This window comes from Hyaena hyaena, unplaced genomic scaffold, assembly GCF_003009895.1.
Source record: "Hyaena hyaena isolate Hyena2069 unplaced genomic scaffold, ASM300989v1 scaffold_663, whole genome shotgun sequence".
Lineage (NCBI taxonomy): Eukaryota > Metazoa > Chordata > Mammalia > Carnivora > Hyaenidae > Hyaena > Hyaena hyaena.
Window position 1 is genome coordinate 951,584 of NW_024081296.1, and position 21,500 is coordinate 973,083.

The 21,500-nt window shown below is 36.3% G+C and overlaps 2 protein-coding genes across 2 annotated transcripts; one reads left to right on the plus strand and one right to left on the minus strand.

Moving 5' to 3' along the window:
* The first annotated feature begins 3,048 nt into the window (after nt 1-3,048).
* Nucleotides 3,049-4,032, plus strand: LOC120220022 (olfactory receptor 9K2-like). Its single transcript, XM_039216976.1, has one exon. The coding sequence runs from the start codon at nt 3,091-3,093 to the stop codon at nt 4,030-4,032; it is 942 nt and encodes a 313-aa protein (XP_039072907.1). The 5' UTR covers nt 3,049-3,090.
* Nucleotides 4,033-13,862: 9,830 nt separating this feature from the next.
* Nucleotides 13,863-14,876, minus strand: LOC120220017 (olfactory receptor 9K2-like). The gene has a single exon (XM_039216972.1). The coding sequence runs from the start codon at nt 14,823-14,825 to the stop codon at nt 13,863-13,865; it is 963 nt and encodes a 320-aa protein (XP_039072903.1). The 5' UTR covers nt 14,826-14,876.
* Nucleotides 14,877-21,500: the final 6,624 nt, after the last annotated feature.

Sequence of the window (21,500 nt, forward strand, 5' to 3'; positions counted from 1 at the left end):
GGCACCTGTGTGGCTCAGCCAGTTAAGCGTCTGACTTTGGCTCAGGTCATGATTTCATGGTTCATGGGTTTGAGCCCCACATCAGGGTCTGTGATGACAATTCAGAGCCTCGAGCCTGCTTTAGATTCTCTTTCTCTTTCTCTCTCTGCCTCTCTCTCTCAAAAGTAAGTAAACATCAAAAAAGAAAGGTTTAAAGAATAAAAAATAAAATGTTTAAAAAAAAACCTCCATTTTTAATTTAATTTTATTTTAAGGCATTGGAATTCAACTTTTTATTTGTTTACATTTTTATTCTTACACTTTTTCTCAGAAATGATTAATGCTAAGAGTCCAGTCTTATCCCAAAACATCAGTGACCTGTGCTTAAATGTTCATGTAATGAACAGCCAACTTTGATACTATTTTTGGTATTGCTTTTCCCAGTGTAAGACCCCCAAGTTCAGAAGAAAAACAAACTTTAAAAGAGTATTTTATAATCTAAGTATTACTTGAGTTTTTAAAAAATGACTGCTCCCTTTTCTTGTTATCAAGATGACATGGTAGAAATGAGTGACAAGTGATGGTATAAATAATTACTTATAATTGTTATGTTCCCTCTGTTTAAGTAGTTTATCACAGTTATTTCAGTGGCTCTGTTTGGAAGTCTACAATATGGTTAACTGTCAGATCAAAAAGAAGTGCTCAATCTTTCTAGTATGATTGTATATAGGTACATATATTTAAAATTAATATATTTGATTATAATTGTATAATACTCATGATCAGTAGAAACATGGTCAAGTACAAAGATTGATGTCATGTTTTTATTAACTTTTATAAAAGTATTACATATATAAAAATCCACAAATCATAAATGTATAGCACAATAACATTCTTTCATATTGGAGGGGTAACTCATGGTGATAATACTCACCACATGAAAACCAAAAGATCTAAATAAACCCAGCTTCAATATCTTTTAGGTTTTGGCTCTTTTTTTCTCTTTCTTTTCCTTTCATTGTTTTTTTTTTTTCTCTTTCTTTTTTTTTTTTTTAATTTAGAGCCTCTGCGGTCCTTACGGAGCTCGGCTCTGGAGGCTAGGTACTTTAATAACTTACTTATACTTCTTTTTCTCCCAGGAACACTATCTCCCAGAAGGTGAGGGAAACCTCAATCCTGCAATTATTTGAAAAAAACCCCACTGTTATGCCAAAAACAAAGCCAGTATGGATAACGCTGTTGATACTCCAGTAGATTATTAGAGATTCCAGGTAGCTCAGGACCTCTATTTACATATCCAGGCCAATGTATTTCACTTCTTTAAAAGCACTCATCATCCAAGGAAGCATGCTGGACTGAGACTATCCTGTGGATTGATCCCTCAGGTTCACTTTGCATAACTATGGATTGTCATTCCTGGACCTGTTCAGTCTTAGCAAAGCATCATTTGGAAAATTCACCTTGTGTTTTCTACAAAGGACTGTAGCATTTTCCAAGAAATCAACTACTAAAGAAAAAGACAGTTATTTAAACAGAGAAATTGCTCCAGTTTGTCTATGGGAAGAACTAAAACTGGGATAACAAACATGCATTTGGAAAATCTTGGGGGGAAAGGGATGCATTTTATCTTGACACAGTGATTATCCAATACTTAGAGCAAAGTTCTTAATTAATTTTATGTTTATCCTTTCTAGAATTAAAACAATAAGAAGAGGACAACATCAGGATTCTGCTGCTTCATTTTCAGAATCTGACAAATTACCAAACGATACAAGGTAAGAGTACATCTTAAAACATGTGAGCTCTGAAGAATAAGTCATGCACTGAGCACTCTTTTATTGGCTACCCTGGGAAAAATTCTCCATTTAGGCAACAACTTATTAACATTAGAACGAGTTTGATAGGAAAATATCTGGAAAATTAAAATGATCAGTGTCTGTGCCCTTGGGCAAAATTACAGGAAACTAAACAAAATATGTTATTTATTTTTTCAATAAATATTTATTCAACAAATATTCATGATTACTTCGGGCTGTCTTCTCATGGCGTAAGTATCTTATGCCTCCATAGACCCTAAGTATGATCTATTTATAATTGCTTTTTTTTTAGTACTGATGCTGGCAAGTGGCCAGGGGACCTGGAATTGAGGGGAGTCTTGCAGGACTAGCCAAGAGAGTTTTTGGCTTCACACAATGGGGAAATCAAACCTGAGCCAGCAGGCTATGAAAGCAGAGTTTATTGAAGAACTATATCTATACCTATATCTGTATCTATATATCTATATCTATATCTATCTATATCTATATCTATAATCTGTATCATCTATCTATCATCTATCATCTATCTATCTATCTATCTATCTATCTATCATCTATCTATCTATCTATCTATCTATCATCTATATATCATCTATCTATCTATCTATCTATCTATCTATCTATCTATCTATCTATGGAGAGGGAGAAATAGAAAGAGAGAAAGATAAAAGGAGTGTCTAGGAGACTTAAAAAGGAAAAGAGCATAAATCTTGTCTTTTTTCTGGGTCTGAGGTGATGGTGGTCTGATGTACGTGTACTCTTAGGCAACCAGGACCTGGTTCCAAGAAAGACGAAGGCCCAGGTGTTATTCTTTGGAACCAAGGGCTCTTGGCGTGGAGATGTCTAGCTCGGTGGCCTGGAATATGCATATGATAGATTCATAAGGTCATTTTCACCTGATCTTTTCTTAGGTGCTATTTTTTCTTTGTCCCTTACATGATGGGTAGAGGCTATTTACATTACAAAGCATGTATAAAGTGGGGTGGGGCTGCAGGTCCTTGAAAGAACAGAAGTAAGGGGGAAAAACCCAGCCTTTTCTCTCTTGGGGTCCCTTAGGTTTCCCTGTCTCAATACAGTTCCACTGCTTGTTGAAATACAGCCAATAAACTAATCTTTTGACGCATCATCAGTTGCAATTGGCTTAAACTTAAGTGACAATAATTTATAAAGTTAATAAATAATGATTATAAAAAAACTTAATAAATCCTAATATTGTAAGAGATTATTTGAAGCTAGGATCAAATCCAGAGTTCATTTGTTTGTTCTTCCATGTATCTCTCAGCAGGTTTCTGCTATGGGTGACAAGGGAACAAGCAATGACTCTGATGTGACCGACTTCATCCTTGTAGGCTTCAGGGTCTGCCCAGAGCTCCACATTCTCCTCTTCGTGATCTTTCTGCTGGTGTATGCCATGATCCTTCTGGGTAATGTTGGGATGATGACCATTATCATGACCGATCCCCGGCTGAACACACCAATGTATTTCTTCCTAGGCAACCTGTCCTTCATTGATCTCTTCTATTCATCTGTCATTGCCCCCAAGGCTATGATCAACTTCTGGTCTGAGAGCAAGTCCATCTCCTTTGCAGGCTGTGTGACACAAATCTTACTCTTTGCCCTCTTCATAGTGGCTGAAGGATTTCTCCTGGCAGCCATGGCCTATGACCGCTTCATCGCCATCTGCAGCCCACTCCTCTACTCTGTCCAGATGTCAGCGCGTCTCTGCACCCAGTTGGTGGCTGGTTCCTATCTTTGTGGCTGCATCAGCTCAATTCTTCAGACCAGCATGACATTTACTTTGCCATTTTGTGGTTCTCGGGCCATTGACGACTTTTTCTGTGATATTCGCCCACTTCAGAGATTATCTTGTTCTGACCTCTTCATCTATAGAACAATTTCTTTTTCCTTATCCAGCATCATTACCTTGCCTACCATAATTGTCATTATTGTGTCCTATATGTATATTGTATCCGCAGTTCTGAAAATACACTCCTCTGAGGGACGTAAGAAAGCGTTCTCCACTTGCAGCTCTCACCTGGGAGTCGTGAGTGTGCTGTACGGTACAGTCTTTTTTACCTATCTCACTCCTGACAGATTTCCTGAGCTGAGTAAAGTGACCTCCTTGTGTTACACCCTAGTCACTCCCATGTTGAATCCTTTGATTTATTCTCTGAGAAACAAAGATGTCAAAGAGGCTCTAAAAAAGCTTTTAGAGACAAAAAATACTCTTCTTTGATTATTATTTCCCATCCATCAAAGGTATTGTGGCTATTTCTTTTATACTTCTTGTGGCCATTAATGAAAATTAATCTCCTGAACATCACAGACATATTAACAGAAGCTTTTTCAAGATGATGTGTCCTGCATATTACTTTTTTTGGTCAGAGACATTGTTAATCCAAAAGGTTCTTGATGTTGGAGATGGACATTAGGGCAGCATTTTTCAAGTCGAACCTTCCCACTGATCTAAAATAACATTTTATTTCTTGAATTGACTTCTATATTGTTATAGAAAGTTACATGATTATAAAAATATAAACGTGATTTTTATATTTTATTATAGTATACGAATAGTACATGTTAAACAGTTATTGAACTTTCAGTTTTACAAGTGAAAAAAGTATTACAAAATACTTTCACAAGCATTTTATGTGTCATGTATTGAGAAGTATAATAAGAAGAAACAAAAAAATAAGTAATCTTCATAATACATATTAACTTGAAATATTGTTTATTGATGTGTTAGAGACTCTGAGGTCGTTTAGGTGCTGGACCCTAACTAATATGAAGAACCAAGTAGGACAAAGAGAACTGCAAACATTTCTGAGTAATCCTTTCCTCCGTTTGGATCTTCATATTTTTTGTGTTAATTATTCTAATTAATAGTTAATTCTAATTATTTCTTGATATGATTTGTTCTCACCTTGGGGTCAGCTCAGGTATAAATAAGGTCATTCTTTTGCGGGGGGGCTCATATCTATATTTAATTTTATTTTGAAAATCTGAAGTGTTTACATAGTTAAAAAGCAAAAACTGTATACAACTATATTCAGAGAAATCTCAATGCCATCTCTTTCTTCTCCACGGTATTGCCACCAGCTCGTTATGAGTAACCATTTCCAGTAAGTTTCTGATTTAGCCTTTCTAGATAAATTTTTGCATACTTAAATAAATAAGTATACACATATATAAATACTTTTTAAAAAGTTTTTCTTGGGGCGCCCAGGTGGCTCAGTTGGTTGAACGTCCGACTTCAGCTCAGGTCATGATCTCATGGTTCATGGGTTTGAGCCCTGCATTGGGCTCTGTGCTGACTGCCAGCTCAGAGCCTGGAGCCTGCTTTGGACTCTGTATCTCCCTCTCTCTCTGACCCTCCCCTGCTCACACTGTCTCTCTCTCTCAGAAAAAAATAAAAACATTAAAAAAATTAAAAAAAAGTTTTCTTACCTGGAAACTAGCATACCATATACAGTCCTTTATACTTTGCTTTTATTTTTTGTTTTTGCTTAACAATATATGCTATATATCACTCCATACAGGTTCATAGAGAACTTCCTGTCTGCTTTTTTCTTTTTGCCTTTTAAAAAATTTTTAAAATGCTTTTATTTTTATTCTTTTAATGGTTAATTTAATTTAATTTAATTTAAATCCATGTTAAGTAACCTATAGCATATTAATGACTTCAGAAGTAGAATCCAGTGATTTATCACTTACATGTAACATGCAGTGCTCATCCCAACAAGTGCCCTGCTTAATGCCCATGAACCAATTAGTCCATCCCACCACCCACTTCCTCTCCAGTAACTGTCAGTTTGTTCTCTGTATTTAAGAATCTCCTATGGCTTATTCCCTCTCTGTTTTTATCTTATTTTTCCTTCCCTTCTCCTATGACATCTGTTTTGTTTCTTAAATTCTACATGTGAGTGAAGTCATATGGTATTCATCTTTCTCTGACTTATTTCACTTAGCATAATACACTCTAGTCCCATCAGGCTGTTGCAAATGGCAAGATTTCATTCTTTTTGATCACTGAGTAATATATATATATACACACACACACAACTTCTTCTTTATCCATTTGTCATTAGGTGGACATTTGGGATCTTTCCATAATTTAACTATTGTTGGTATTGCTGCTATAAATTTTGGAGGTGCATGTGTCCCTTTGAATCAGCATTTTGTATTCTTTTAATAAATACCTAGCAGTGAAATTGTTGGGTTGTAGGCTAGCTCTGTTATTAAATTTTTGAGAAACCTCCAAACTGTTTCCAGAGTAGCTGCACCAGTCTGCATTCCCACCAACAGTGCAAAAGTGTTCCCTTTTCTCCATATCCTCGACAATATCTGTTGTTTCCTGAGTTAGTAATTTTAGCCATTCTGACAGGTGTGAGGTACTATCTCATTGTGACTTTAATTTGTATTTCCCTGATGATGAATGATGTTGAGCATCTTTTCATGTGTCTGTTAGCCATCTGGATGTTAAACAAAGTCATTCTTTAGGGAGCTTACAGTTTAGTGTGAGAGTCACATCTTGCACAGGGAATTATAATTCAGAGATATGTATGCCAATAATACATAAAGATTGTAAAGTACCTGAGGATGGTGGTTGGTAATAAGTGAAAGTCTTCAAGGCTATGTGGAAGATATATTTAAAAGGAATAGATTTGAATCAGGGAAACTGCTGAACCAATTCATATTATTGAGGGCTTGATGTATGCCAGTATAAGTTCAAAAAGGCTGATTTGAAAAGTTGCACATAAAATACACAGAACTGGGGTACCTGGGTGGCTCAGTGGATTAAGCATTTGACTCTTGATCTCAGCGCAGGTCATGATCTCATGGCTTGTGAGATCAAGCCCTGTGTTGGGCTCTGTGCTGACAGTATGGAGCCTGCTTGGGATTCCCACTACCCCACCTCCCACCCCGTTCAAAATAAATAAATAAACTTAAAAATATATATACAGAACTTATTAACTGATTAGCATGAGGAGAGTACACCAAAGGCAGTGTGTATCACATTTTTGATCTTGTATATGTGCTTGGTGATGGTAAAAAGTAAAGGAGCTCTCAGCAAACTAGGAATAGAGGGAAATTTCCTAAACTTGAAAAAGAACATTAAAAAAAAACTACAGTTAAGATTATGTATAATGATGAGAAACTAGAAGCATTTCTGCTAATGTAGGAATAAAGCAAGGATGTCTCCCCTGACCATACATTTCAGCATTCTTTTGAAAGTCTTAGGTAATGCAAAAGACAAAAAAGGAAATAAAAGTGTTATGGACTTAATTATGTCTTCCCAAACTTGTATTTTGTAGTCCTAACCTCCATTACTGTAGCATGTGCCTCTATTTGAAGACAGGACTTTTTTTTATATATATAGTTTATTGTCAAGTTGGTTTCCATATAACACCCAGTGCTCATCCCAACAAGTGCCCACCTCAATGCCCATCAGCCCCCTTCCCCTCTCCCCTACCTCCAGGAGCTCTCAGTTTTTCTTAGCATTCAAGAGTCTCTCATGGTTTGCGTCCTTCCCTTTCCTTAACTATTTTTCCCCTTCCCCTCCCCTATGGTCCTCTAAGTTTCTCCTGTTCCACATATGAGTGAAAACATATAGTATCTGTCTTTCTCTACCTGACTTATTTCACTTAGCATAGACACCCTCGATTTCCATCCATGTTGCTACACATGGCCAAATTTCATTCTTTCTCATTGCCATGTAGTATTCCATTGTATAGACAAACCACATCTTCTTGATCCATTCATCAGTTGATGGACATTTAGGCTATTTCCATGATTTGGCTATTGTTGAAAGTGCTGCTATGAACATTGGGGTACGTGTGCCTCTATGCATCAGCACTCCTGTGTCCCTTGGGTAAATTCCTAGCAGTGTTATTGCTGGGTCATAGGGGAGTTATAGTCTTAATATTTTGAGGAAACTCCTGACTATTTTCCAGAGGGGCTGCACGAGTTTACCTTCCCACCAACAGTGTAGGAGGGTGCCTGTTTCTCCACATCCTCGTCAGCATCTAGAGTTCTCTGATTTGCTCATTTTAGCCACTCTGACTGGCATGAGGTGGTATCTCAGTGTGGTTTTGATTTGTATTTCCCTGATGAGGAGGGATGCTGAGCATCGTTTCATGTGTCTGTTGGCCATCTGGATGTCCTCTTTGGAGAAGTGTCTGTTCATGTCTTCTGACCTTTTCTTCACTGGATTATTTGTTTTTCAGGTATGGAGTTTGGTGAGTTCCTTATAGATTTTGGCTACTAGCCCTTTATCTGATATGTCATTTGCAAGTATCTTTTCCCATTCCATCGGTTGCCTCTTAGTTTTACTGTTTCCTTTGCCGTGCAAAAGTTGTCTATCTTGAGGAGGTCCCAATGGTTCACTTTTGTTCTTGATTCCCTTGCCTTTGGGGATGTATAGAGAAAGAAATTGCTTCAGCTGAGGTCAGGGAGGTTGTTTCCTGCTTTCTCCTCTAGGGTTTTGAAAGTTTCCTGTCTCACATTCAGGTCCTTCATCCATTTTGAGTTTATTTTGGTGGATGATGTGAGAAAATGATCTAGTTTCATTCTTCTTATGTTGCTGTCCAGTTCTCCCAGCACCATCTGTTAAAGAGACTGTCTTTTTTTCCATTGGATACTCTTTCCTGCTTTGTCAAAGCTTAGTTGGCCATACATTTGTGAGTCTAATTCTGATTTCTTGCATCAGCAATCAGACAACAAAAGGAAATAAAAGGCATCAAAATTGGCAAAGAAGAAGTCAAACTTTCACTTTTCACAGACAACATGATACTCTACATAGAAAACCCGATAGACTCCACCAGATGCCTACTAGAACCAATCCATGAATTCAGCAAAGTTGCAGGGTACAAAATCAATGTACAGAAATTGGTTGCATTTTTATACACCAATAATGAAGCAACAGAAAGAGAAATCAAGAAACTGATCCCATTCACAATTGCACAAAAACCATAAAATACCTAAGAATAAACCTAACCAAAGATATAGGAGATCTGTATGATGCAAACTATAGAAAACTTATGAAGGAAATTGAAGAAGACACAAAGAAATGGAAAAACATTCCATACTCATGGATCAGAAGAATAAATATAGTTAAAATGTCATTACTACCCAAAGCAATCTACATTCAATACAATCCCAAGCAAAATTGCACCAGCATTCTTCTCAAAACTAGAACAAACTATCCTAAAATTTGTATGGAACCACAAAAGACCCCGAATAGCCAAAGTAATATTGAAGAAGGAAACCAAAACAGGAGGCATCACTATCCCAGACTTTAGCCTCTACTACAAAACTGTAATCATCAAGACAGTATGGTATTGGCACAAAAACACACACATAGACCAATGGAATAGAATAGAGAACTCAGAAGTGTCCCACAAAAGTGTGGTCGACAGACTTCATTTTAGAACAATGACTCAGATTTTTTTTTAGCACTGATAAACAGGAATCCACTCGAGGCAACAGAAATTTATTAAAATAAAAAGTCAATGCAGAAAGTAGGATAAAACCTATTAATATAATTATTATTAGTGTAGCAACTGTGGAGTTAGGATTTACCACAATTAACACTATCATTTAAATTAAGAAAACTTTACTAGTTATTGATGCTACAGTCAGCTATAATTATACATTTAATGGGAAGTCAGTAGATAAGTTTGAAGAAGTTATGAGCATAATATTTTAGGTAAGAGTATTACTTAGGTTCTGATGATGATGTTTTTAAAAAATCTAGTAATTCCCAAATCAAAATATTAGCTATATAGTATTGAAGTGGCTTTTTACATTACTTGCACTACAATTTTGATTATTTAATGACCAGCCTTATAATATATATATCGTATTTAGAGAATTACATATATGTAAGTTTATGTGTAGGTATGCATTTATGCATATATTTTTTATTAATATATTAACATACTAGTTAAAACTATTATTTTTTTTGTTTCTCATCCCTGCTTTCAGGACTACTCTGTGTGGCATGTGTATCTTCTTGGAATCTAAAAATAAAATGAGAAGAGCAAGTTCCAAACAAGTACAAGAACAGACTATACCTGAATGGAATTCCTGTAACAATGCCAGAAAGTACTGGACATCAGGAAAAGAAGAGAGAAAGTCAGCATTGAAAAATTACCATGTGTGTCATCTTACAGTGAGGTCTGTTAGCTTCTCCCTCAGCCTGAGGATTCTTTTCTGAGTCATATGGATGACGCTGGATACATAGTGGGGAGATAGAACCAGTGATCATTCTTGGTGTCCCTCTCACAAAAGAATCCTGGAGAGTGAGACAGAGAGACAGAGAGAAACAGAGAGAGGCAGAGTCAAAAAGACAGAGACAGAGAGACAGACACCATGATTATGTTTGATTTAGGTAAACATATGAATGTGTCTGACGATGGTTGTGAGTGCAGCACATGGTGAATATGGAGGAACATTGTTTTCCTAACAGTCAACTCTATTGTTAGAGTCTTTTTCTCAGTTTAATAAAGGATCACTAATATCCAGTGGATGAATATTCAAAGGATGAGGAACCTCTTTCTTTGCAGGCTCGTTCCATTATAGGACCCAGAACGTTAGCACGAATGATTCTGCGTTTTACTCATGGGGGAGGGTTAGCAAAATGTGCCTCTCTCATCCTAAACATCTTTCTGCTTCATCTCAGGAAAGAGATATGACATCATCTTAGCACAGTGACCACTTACCTAAAAATCCTCATCAAGTTTTTCTACTGTTGAGTCCCTTATTTGCCTCAGTAACCTGTATTTTAAAAAAAAAATGTGGGTGGAAGAGGTGACATTTGTTAAAGTATAAGGAGAGATGCTTAGAGAAAGACATGGGTAGAGAGATGAATAGATATAGCATCTGACGATAAGATACTATTTTGCATTCAATTGAAAGCTCTGTTATTTTGGTTTGTTTTAATCCTATTAGTTCTCAGCAAAAAGAAAAATAAAGACTGAAATGAACAAAGTAGGGTAACTCAAGCTCTGTCTACGGAAATGAAGACACAGGAACTCTCGGAGACATGGGGATGCTTTGTGGCAGAGAGTGAAGTTACTGAGGAACAGAGAAAGTTACTATCTTCCTCTCTTGGACTTAACATGAATAATAGTAAAGGCATGAAGAAAGAACAAATCTGGTAGCCAATGAGTATACAGATTTAACAAATGAGTATGAAATTTATGTCATGTAATCATTCAAGTAACTGAGATGTAAATACTGTTGTGTACCCCATTTTACAGGGGGAAATTACAATGCAGAGATACTCTGTAACTTTCTCAAAGCTACATTGGCAAAAACAGAATTTGAAAGCTCAGTCTGACACCTGAGCTTATTTTTTAACTCTTAGATTCACAACGAACTATATTGCTGGGAGCTGCACCAGCCTCTATGGATGGCAGTCACAGCAAGGAAATGGCAGTGTTTGCACAGCTCCTGCCATGAGAAATGAAAACTGGTATCTCCTGCTACTACTGGCTCATGTTGTGCTGGTATTGACCAGGCTTCACAATATTCCATATCAGACCAATATTTTGAACACAGATACCTCATAAGGAAAAGCATATTCCTGCCTTTACAAGAGAGATTTTAGATGAAAGCTCTATGGATGATTGTCAAAAGGCTCTTCCTAAGGGCCTTGCAGATCCAAGACTTAGGGGTTTAAGAACACAAGAATTACAACTGAGCCTGGCCCCGAGACAAAGAGCCTAATTTAGAGTTAAGGTACAGATAACGGCAGAACTTAAGTTAATACTTACACCTTCTCCTAACTGGTGATGTATGGCAGTCCCTTCCCCAAGGCCTACTTTCTGCAAACACCCTCCCTTACAGGTGGCTGGGATGAGGATAGATAAGAGGAGCTAAAGCATTACCCACAAACAAAAGGCTGACACATTTAGGGCCTCCATGGTGTTCACACATTCAGCATCAAATAGGTTTCCACAAACAACTTATTAACCAACTCAAAAACATACATTTGAGAGTCAGACAGAATGACTCTTAGCCCATCTATACACTTAACCTATGACCTAACCTTAGCGTTATTAACTTAGAACAAATATGTATCCTGTCTTTTACTAAGAATACCCTAATTCTCTAGTTATAAGATTTACTTAACCTCACTATAACTGGAATAGTTCTGCAAGAATATTTCTGTAAAACCTGCTTCTGTACACTTTCCAAAGTATCTTATCACAAAGAGTTATCCATTGTAAAAATTCCTTTTTCTGATGTCATGTTATCATTTAACCTATAAGTAAAGACACCAAAACCGACAGGACAGAGATGCTTGCTGGGTGATCAGAAAGAATCACAGGGCTCTCTCACTCTCTCGCCGACACCGTCCATCCTTCAGGGAGCCCTGGACCTGCTGGAGATGGCTCAGCCTCCAGCACTATATTATACTTACATTTCCTTCCTCATTTTATGAGGTAGCCTTTCTCCAGCACAGATGCTCAAACATTAGAAGTCATTGTTCACCTCTACATCATTCTCATGTGATCAACCCGCAAGCAACATTCAGTTTACTTTACCTGTCATACCCTTCTTCACAGTCTCTAATAAGACTGGTTTCGGTAAAGCCATTGTAACCTCTTGCATAGAGGACCACACACTTTCTATGACTATTGTCTTCTCCTTGTGAATATTTATTTTCCACAAAGCTACCAGTATGAGTTTTGTGAAATGACAAGTTGAATACAATACTGTCTTTTTGAAAAATCCCCAAAGCTTACTCCTAGTCTACAGAAGAAAGACTGCCTTCCTTGACTTGACATATAGGTCTGTAGGATGGCCGTGAATTTCCTTTTAAGTCTTATCCTGCATTCTTTGTCTTGTGCATTAAAATGACTTATTAAACTTCATGCAGCTCACCATATAGTTAGTTCTCTTTGCACTGAAACCTGCTCAATTCTACTTCTTTTTCTTCTTTTTCTTTTTGCAAAGTACTTTAGAAGATTTCTCTGACCGTCAGGAACATTCACTTTCTTTGTATATTCTATATATGTCTTTTTCACTGAGGTTCCGTGTGGCAGTTTTGTTCTCTGCTCAGCTGTTTTCTTCTCATCTGATTGTGAGCTTAATGAAGCACAGAAATTATTTATACCTACAGATTTTCGTATGGCAAAATGTACATCAAAATTCAATAAATATCATTGGATGAATTTTTTCTAAGGCGTATACAACAAAACATAAATTATCTTTGTTTTTATCTCATTTTCATTACAGTTTTCTTGTCAAAAGGGAGAGTTTTCAAGAATAATTTAAGCCACAAGAAACCATGAAATATGTGTGTCACTTACTGAACTTCTGGACAATTAAGAGTGACTCATATGCTGCCTTTAGGACTGTGTGCACTGAAGAGTACCTGTATCTCTCATGTAGCATTCAAAAAGATTTCTTCAATAAATCTGATATTTTGTTCTGTCTTCTTATAATATCAAATTTTGTTACCTCTACCAATTGCATACATATTACATAACACTTGTTATTGACTCAAGATAGACAGTAAACCCCAAACATCATCCTCAGAGAGCCAGCAGCGAGCCTGGAATATGTTTTCCCTAAAATCAAAATACATGGCAATCAATATCTTTACACAAATGAGGATGAAGTATGGTGAGAGCCATTCCAGCCCCAAATAAACAGGAAAAATGTAGTCCAAATGTGTCCTTCAGCTGTAAGTACATGGGTTTCAAATAAACAAATTTTCCAAAATTAAATATTTTTAAGATCAATAGAAATCTCTATGGGGCACCCGGGTGGCTCAGTTGGTTAAACGTCTGACTTCGGCTCAGGTCATGGGCTCACAGCTCGTGGGTTCGAGCCCCGCGTGGGGCTCTGTGTTGACAGCCAGCTCAGAGCCTGGAACATGCTTCAGATTCTGTGTCTCCCTCTCTCTCTGACCCTTCCCTGCTCACGCTGTCTCTCTCCCTCTCTCAGAAATAAATAAAACGTTAAAAAAAGAAAAGAAAAGAAAAGAAATCTCTGCATCACATTCTCTGCGTCAGTTCCTCTCCAGATTGTCATAGTGCCCAGGCCTTTCAGTTATGTCACTGTTAAGATAGAATTAAATAAAAGTATTTTTTTCCCCAGGATCTTCCTCAAAGCATCTTTGACATCTTTGTTTCTCAGGGAATAAATCAAAGGGTTTAACATGGGAGTTACTAGGGTGTAACATAACGAGGCCACTTTGCTCAGCTCAGGAAATCTGTCAGGGATGAAATACATAAAAATCACAGCACCGTACAGCACACTCAAGACTCCCAGGTGAGAACTGCAAGTGGAGAACGCTTTCTTCCGTCCCTCAGTGGATCTTATCTTTAGAACCGTGGACACAATATACATATAGGATACAATAATGACAATTATGGTAGGCATAATAATAATGCTGCATAAGAAAAAAGTAACCATGTTATGAAAGTAGAGATCAGAGCAAGATAGCCTCTGAAGTGGACGGTCATCACAGTAAAAGTGGTCGATGGCTCTGGAAGCACAAAAGGACAGTGTAAAGGTCATGCTTGTCTGAAGAACTGAGCTGATGCAGCCACAAAGATAGGAACCAGCCACCATCTGGGTGCAAAGACGCGCTGACATCTGGACAGAGTAGAGGAGCGGGTTGCAGATGGCGATGAAGCGGTCATAGGCCATGGCTGCCAGGAGAAACCCATCAGCCACGATGAAGAGGGCAAAGAGGAAGAGCTGCGTCACACAGCCTGCAAAGGAGATGGACTTGCTCTCAGACCAGAAGTTGATCATAGCCTTGGGGGCAATGACAGACGAATAGAAGAGATCAATGAAGGACAGGTTGCCTAGGAAGAAATACATTGGTGTGTTCAGCCGGGGATCGGTCATGATAATGGCTATCATCCCAACATTCCCTAGAAGGATCATGGCATACACCAGCAGAAAGATCACGAAGAGGAGAATGTGGAGCTCTGGGCGGACCCTGAAACCTATAAGGATGAAGTCGGTCACTTCGGAGTGATTGTCTGTTCTGCTGTCACCCATGGCAGAAACCTGCTGAGAGGCACAAGTTAAAATAAACAAATGAAACCTAGGCTTTGTTTCTAGTGGTATAAATGCTTTCTTAAATGTAGAATATATTTTTAAAATCTTAATTAAATATTGCACATAAAAGAATCTTAATGTCATGAAGAATAAAGAATTTGCATTAGATAATACTATGCTTATGAGACTAATGTTCAGTTATTATGCAGTGAAAGAATTTTCTGGGTCATACTTAAATCGTAAATTTGCTGTGAGTTCAGTCAATAACTAGCATACAATATTGTCTAATTTCAATTACATTTGAAATTTCTAGCATTAGAATGTTAATATTCTTAATATTTTTATAGTAAAATAATTTTCATAATCTAAAATAAGAGTGTTACTAGGATCTAAAATAGAGATATTACATGTAATTGCTATGACAAATGTGTATAGCCTATAATAGTCAGTCAGTGTTTGAATTATGATATGACAGTAATAAATATATTTAAAAATAATGTTACCTTATTTACCTCAATTTCTTTGCTTTTCATTATTACTCTATCCATCTTTGAAAATAGAATAAAGCTAAGGAAGTTGTGTGTTAAAATTAATAAAATTTAAGAACCACTAATCCTAGATCAAATAACATGCTTTAAAGTTCTTTCTAAATAAATGGTAATTTCCTCAGATTAAGTCCATTCCCCCAAATAAAGGAACTTTTATTGGTTCATTACAAATATTTTACTTCCACTAGTAATTGTTTAATTAAAATATGCCATAACCAGTTAGCTCTTTTTCTGAAGCAGGGAGCAGCTGATGAACATTCCAATACTTACAACACAATGATGACTTTCTACCAAAGCTGCATCAATTCATGGGATCTGGTTCTTTAGGCAGGGCAAGTATATTTAAGGAATATATATAAAGGAGAGTTCCTTTCTTAAATCCTAGTAGGTTTTATATGCCTTAAAATAAGACTAGTGAAGATAACCAGGAGTATTAAAGGACCATAACAACTTTGTGTCATCTATAGTCCATCATCATTTGCTCTAGTGCCAACAGTGGTTGTTTATGATGGTTTTACTTATTTTAGGCCTATTCAACCTTTCGTCAGGATATTTCAACACCGAGGTTTTGCTCACCCTCTGTGATGGATTCCATTGGGAGAGGAGTAATCATAAAGTCAATTATGGAGACCTAAGTATAGGCTCCAGGGCTGTTGTCCATGAGGACTGCAGTAACCTCAGATACAAACAAATAATCTAATAATAGTCCGAATACAAGGAACTTTTCCTCTTTGGTTGTATGTTTCCTTTGGGAAATTAGACTTAGTTTTCTTCGTTGGACTTAGTTTTCTTCACTGACAAAGAAAAACTTCCTGGTAATTATCGTAGCATACATATTGGTATGCACAGAGAAACAGATTTAAAAGGTTGTACTATATGAGAAACGTGTTATATAAGTGGTTATTTTAAATTATGTAGAAAATTACATTCACTATGCTTTAAAAAAGGATAAAAATTCACTCCAAGATATGGTTTGCCTGTAGTTCTTGATGTAGACATATTTCATGATATGACAAATATCCTGTAAATCACAAACTAAGAGTCAGATAATGTTTTGTTAATTCTTTGCTTTCCTATATTTAAATACAATAAACAATTAGAAAGAGAAGAAATAGTAGCACTCAATAAAATGATGTTAAATTTCCTTAGTAAAAGATTTTAAAATATCTTAACTATTTTGTAACTAAAGGACTACATTAAAACCATAGACATAATACTCTATTAAAAGAACTTGATATTTTGAGCTTTACACAATTTCATACTAAATATTTCCATAAATTAATTGTAATCCTACTTTGTAAATCCCCTTTTAATTAAAAATTATCTTATAATTTATCTAGAATTTTTCAATGTATAGAATACAAAATGATATGGGGCAAGAGCTTCTCATTATAATACTTTATTAGTAAAAGTCTGGTCAGTGTAGGAAGAAAAAGCAGGTTAGGAACTTTATTTTTTATTTTTTAAAATCTGTATTTATTATGAGAGAGAGAGAGAGAAAGAGTGGCAAGCAAGGGAGGGGCAGAGAAAGAGGGAGAGAGAGAATATCCCAACCAGGCTCCCCATTGTCAGCTAAGAGCCCAATGTGGGGGGCTCATGAACCATGACATCATTACCTAAGCTGAAATCAAGAATCAGACACTTTATGGACAGAGCCACCTAAGTGCCCCAGAAGCACATTAGGTACTTTAAACAGGAAAATATTAATTAAGGTGAATTGAGGCCTATCAAATTTGGAAAGACTGGAAGAACTTCTGGGTGACACTCTTATAGTGATCCTGAGAGAAATTTAGGATTAACTCGCAGAGAGAAGCTACCATTGGGGATACAATTTAAAAAGATAGCACCTTACCTATGGTCCAGGGGAATCAGATACATGGAAGCAAAAAGATGTCACTACTTCCTCATCCATCAAAATCACTTACCTAGGAAGTCGAGGATTCAACAATGCTGCAGAAATAAGCCCACATGTTTCTACAACTTCTTTTTTCTGCTGGTAGAAAAAAAATCCAGAATGGACAGAAAGTTGATCCCCAAGTCATGGTGCCCTTCTAAATTCTGAGATTACATAGATGTAATTGGTAGAGCAAAACCTGTGTCAAGAACCCTTGTGGTGGAAGACATTTGAACTTTCCAACATCTCTATCTAGAAAGCACATGAGATGGAGTTTGAATAGCTAACCTGTAAAATGTGCCAGAATATAATATACTTTTGTTATCCTTAAACTTTCCACAATACCATTAACAATAACAACATGCTATTTCTTACAAATACGTAAGAGCCACTTATTGTCACAATAGATGGGACATAAAGAAACCATCAACAAATGCATTGATTCAAATCATTCAATGTATGTTCTTGATCATACTCAATGTAGAAATCAAATGGATTTTTAGGAAGTGTTTATTTCTAGAGTCCATGCCCATAGAATTTTCTGGTTATCTATCATTATTGATTTCATAGGTGATAGATGACTAGAAATCTTTATGGGCATGGATGTTAGAAATAAACACTTCCTAAAAACGTATTAATAAAAAAATAAATAAAATTTTGATTTCATTTGAACTGAATTATAATGAATCATGATATATCTAAGCTTTGCAAGAAAAAGTAGTACTGAGAGGAATATACAAAGCCTTACAGATAAATATGAAGAAAATAGGCGGAAACATTTAGATCTTAATAATAACAATCTTCTTAATAATGTAAATAGAAAACAGCAAGTCAAAACAAAACGTGGGGCGCCTGGGTGGCTCAGGGGGTGCCTGCATAGCTCAGTCGGTTGAGCGTCCGACTTTGGCTCAGGTCATGATCTCGCGGTTCATGAGTTTGAGCCCCAAGTCTGGCTCTGTGCTAACAGCTCAGAGCCTGGAGCCTGCTTCAAATTCTGTGTCTTCCTCTCTCTCTGCCACTCCCCTCTTCAAGCTCTGCCTGTCTCTCTCTCAAAAATAAATAAACATGAAAGAAAATTAAACAAAACAAAACAAAAACTGAAAAGAAATAATATAGATAAAATTACTTAATTAGAAAAAAATGGGTTTAATATAGGATAGCCACATGGCTTAACATTGATTCTTTGAAAAATTACTGATGTGTATAAAATCCCAGCCAATATAACAAAGGAAAGACAGCAACATTAGATCACAAGCATCAGGAATGAAAAGGTGATGGCACTACAGATACTGCTGATATTGAAAAAAAAGAAAATATTTTTACCAAAAATTGATTATTTGTTAAATAAAAATATTTTAAATTGGACAAAGTTATGTGTAAAAGAAAAATATGAATTTTTAATTCTATTTTCTAAAGAAATTGAATTTTCATTAATCATATTTCCATGAAGAATAGTTCTGGCCTAAATGTTTTCACCAGTGTTTACTCATGAACACTTAAGAAAGAAATCAGATCACTTGTACATAAACTCTGTCAGGAATAGTCATAAAAGAAATATTCTCTAACTATATTTATGAGTCTCTCATAAATGTCACATGGACCTTAAACTAAAAACTTATAGGTAACTCTTACTCATAAACTTAATGTCAAAAGTTCTAAACAGAATATTAATAAATAAAAGACTTCAATAAAAAAAAGAATAATGAAATCTCACTGAAGTGTAAGTTTGTACTGCAAATGTTAAGATAATTTTATGTTTTTAAGAAGTAGATTTAAGATTTTCCACATCAGTTATTAAAGCATAGCTCTTACAGATTTGCTTTCCATCACACAAAAACATTAAACTCTGGAGAAAATATATGAACCAAATATTTTTAGAGATTGCATAATAAGTAGTAAATGACTAATCACTGAGAAAAAGGAAACAAACCAGGAAGAAAAGATTTTAAACTTGAATATATAGCAATAGAAACAAACCAAACCTAAGCCCGAGTTAAAAAGGAAAAAAGAAAAGAAAGGATGTTCAATGACAACTGAGAAAATATTACCCATGTAATTTGGAAAAAGAAGGGCCAGAAAAATAACAGAAACTATGGTGGGCAAAAAATTTTTCGAAACTGTTGACAAATCTAAACATACAGATGCAAGAAAATGGGCAAAATCCCAAGCAGGATAAACAGAGAGAAAACCAAACAAAGCACGTGAGAATACAAATCTGAAGAGGAGTGAAAAAGAGACACTGTCAAGTCGCAAGAGGGGAAATGAGAGACATGACGCACAAGCAAATAAAAGTTAAAGCACACACTTGGCGTCAGAAACAATTCAAAACAGAGACAATGGAACAACATCTCGAAAGCGCTTACAGATAGGAGGAGGGGAGACCAAACCAACATCCACATGCAGGACAAATGGGCTTCAGAACTGAAGGCAAAATAAGGAACATTTAGGCTAAAGGAAAACTGAGAGAATGCGCCATGCCTAATTTGCACCATAAGAAATACCAAAGAAAGTTGTAGTAGCTAAAGGAAACTGTCAAGATAAAGTGGGGGAGGATCTCTACGATCCTGCCACCTCTTCTGGTGTCTTGAACTCACAGATAGAGGTACGACTGCCTGCTCTTGCCGATTTCTGTGTTACTTCAAATTTCTCCCCTTTTCTCCAAACTCTTTAACTGTTTAGATTATTCTCTGTATAAAATTCTCTTCTAACACCAGCAGGCTGTATTTACAATAGAGTTGAGAAACGAGTTTCTAAAAGTAAGTGTTGTTATCTACTCAAAATAAAAATAGTGAATATCCTTCATATATCGTGAAGTTTTAAAAAAGAATCAGGGGCGCCTGGGTGGCTCAGTCCATTAAGTGTTGGTCTTCGGCTCAGGTCATGATCTCACAGCTCTGTGCAGACAGCTCAGAGCATGGAGCCTGCTTCAAATTCTGTCTCCCTCTCTCTGCTCCTCCCTTGCTTGTCTCTGTCTCTTTCTCTGTCTCTCAAACATAAATAAACATTTAAAAATTATTAAGAAAAAAGATGGGGAGCCTGGGTGGCTTAGTCGGTTAAGCGTCCGACTTTCGCTTAGGTCATGATCTCACGGTTCGTGGGTTCGAGCCCCGCGTCGGGCTCTGTGCCGACTGCCAGCTCAGAGCCTGGAGGCTGTTTCGGTCTGTGACTCCCTCTCTCTCTGACCCTCCCCTGCTCACGCTGTCTCTCTCTCTCTCTCTCTCTCCTAGAAATAGATAAAACATTAAAAAAAAATTTTAAGAAAAAAGAATCAAGTACTTCTCATCCAAATGTGTTTATTATTATTGTTGTTATTGTTATTATTATTAATTTTGTTCAGTAAGCAGAAAGTTAGTTCTCATGTCCTCGCCCTTCTAACTTTCCAAAGTTCTGGTGAGTTTAAGCTTTTCTTTCCTCATTTCTCTTGCGTTCTGATACAAAACGCCTTACTGGTGAGAGAGACTGTTGTCCCTGGTTAATATCTTGCAGAGGGAACGCACACCACTTTGGTTTCCATCCTCATGAGAGAACTTCTCTCAGGAACCATCCCAGGTCGGCTTGATTCAATCAGTGAAAGAGTACAGTTTAAAAAAAGAGAGAAAGAGAGAGAGGGACAAACTACAATTGTTGTGGTACTTGTTCGTCTTAGCAATTGGACTCTGATTGGAACAGGGAGGAAATACAATCCATGTTGCAGGAAGACTTCCTATTAAGCCAAAGTGTGCTTCTTTTCATACTTTTGTTTCTTCATGATATCACATATAGTAGAGGGTTTACAAGGTAAGAAATGCATTCATTTTGAAGAATATCTTTTATATTTGTTTATCCTCCACGCTTTTTTAGATAGCTTTAGTTATATCTTTTTTTCCCATTTTTTTCTGTTGAAACTAGAAACTTTTATGTAAACCATGAATTTAAGGAAGCCATGCATTTTTGTTAGGCCCTATCAGAGGTTATTCTGACCATTCTTCTGCCTTCTAAAATCAATTAGTCAATATTTCTGTTAGCTTTTAATTTTTTTAAGAAAGTAGATTTTGTGCATACTGGACCAAATTGACTCTAATATACTTCCATAGTCCCAACCTGTCTTAAAAGAATGTCAAAATTAGTGAAACCATAGCAGTGAGAATAACAATAATTTCTAGAGACATCATGAGGCATTTTATAATTTATATAATAGATAATTTTATTTATTATAATTTTATAATTTATATAATTGTTTATGTAAATAATAGA

Bases quoted from the DNA above. Each gene is read 5' to 3' on its own strand.
- LOC120220017 (XM_039216972.1), bottom strand. From the start codon at position 14,825: ATGGGTGACAGCAGAACAGACAATCACTCCGAAGTGACCGACTTCATC.
- LOC120220022 (XM_039216976.1), top strand. From the start codon at position 3,091: ATGGGTGACAAGGGAACAAGCAATGACTCTGATGTGACCGACTTCATC.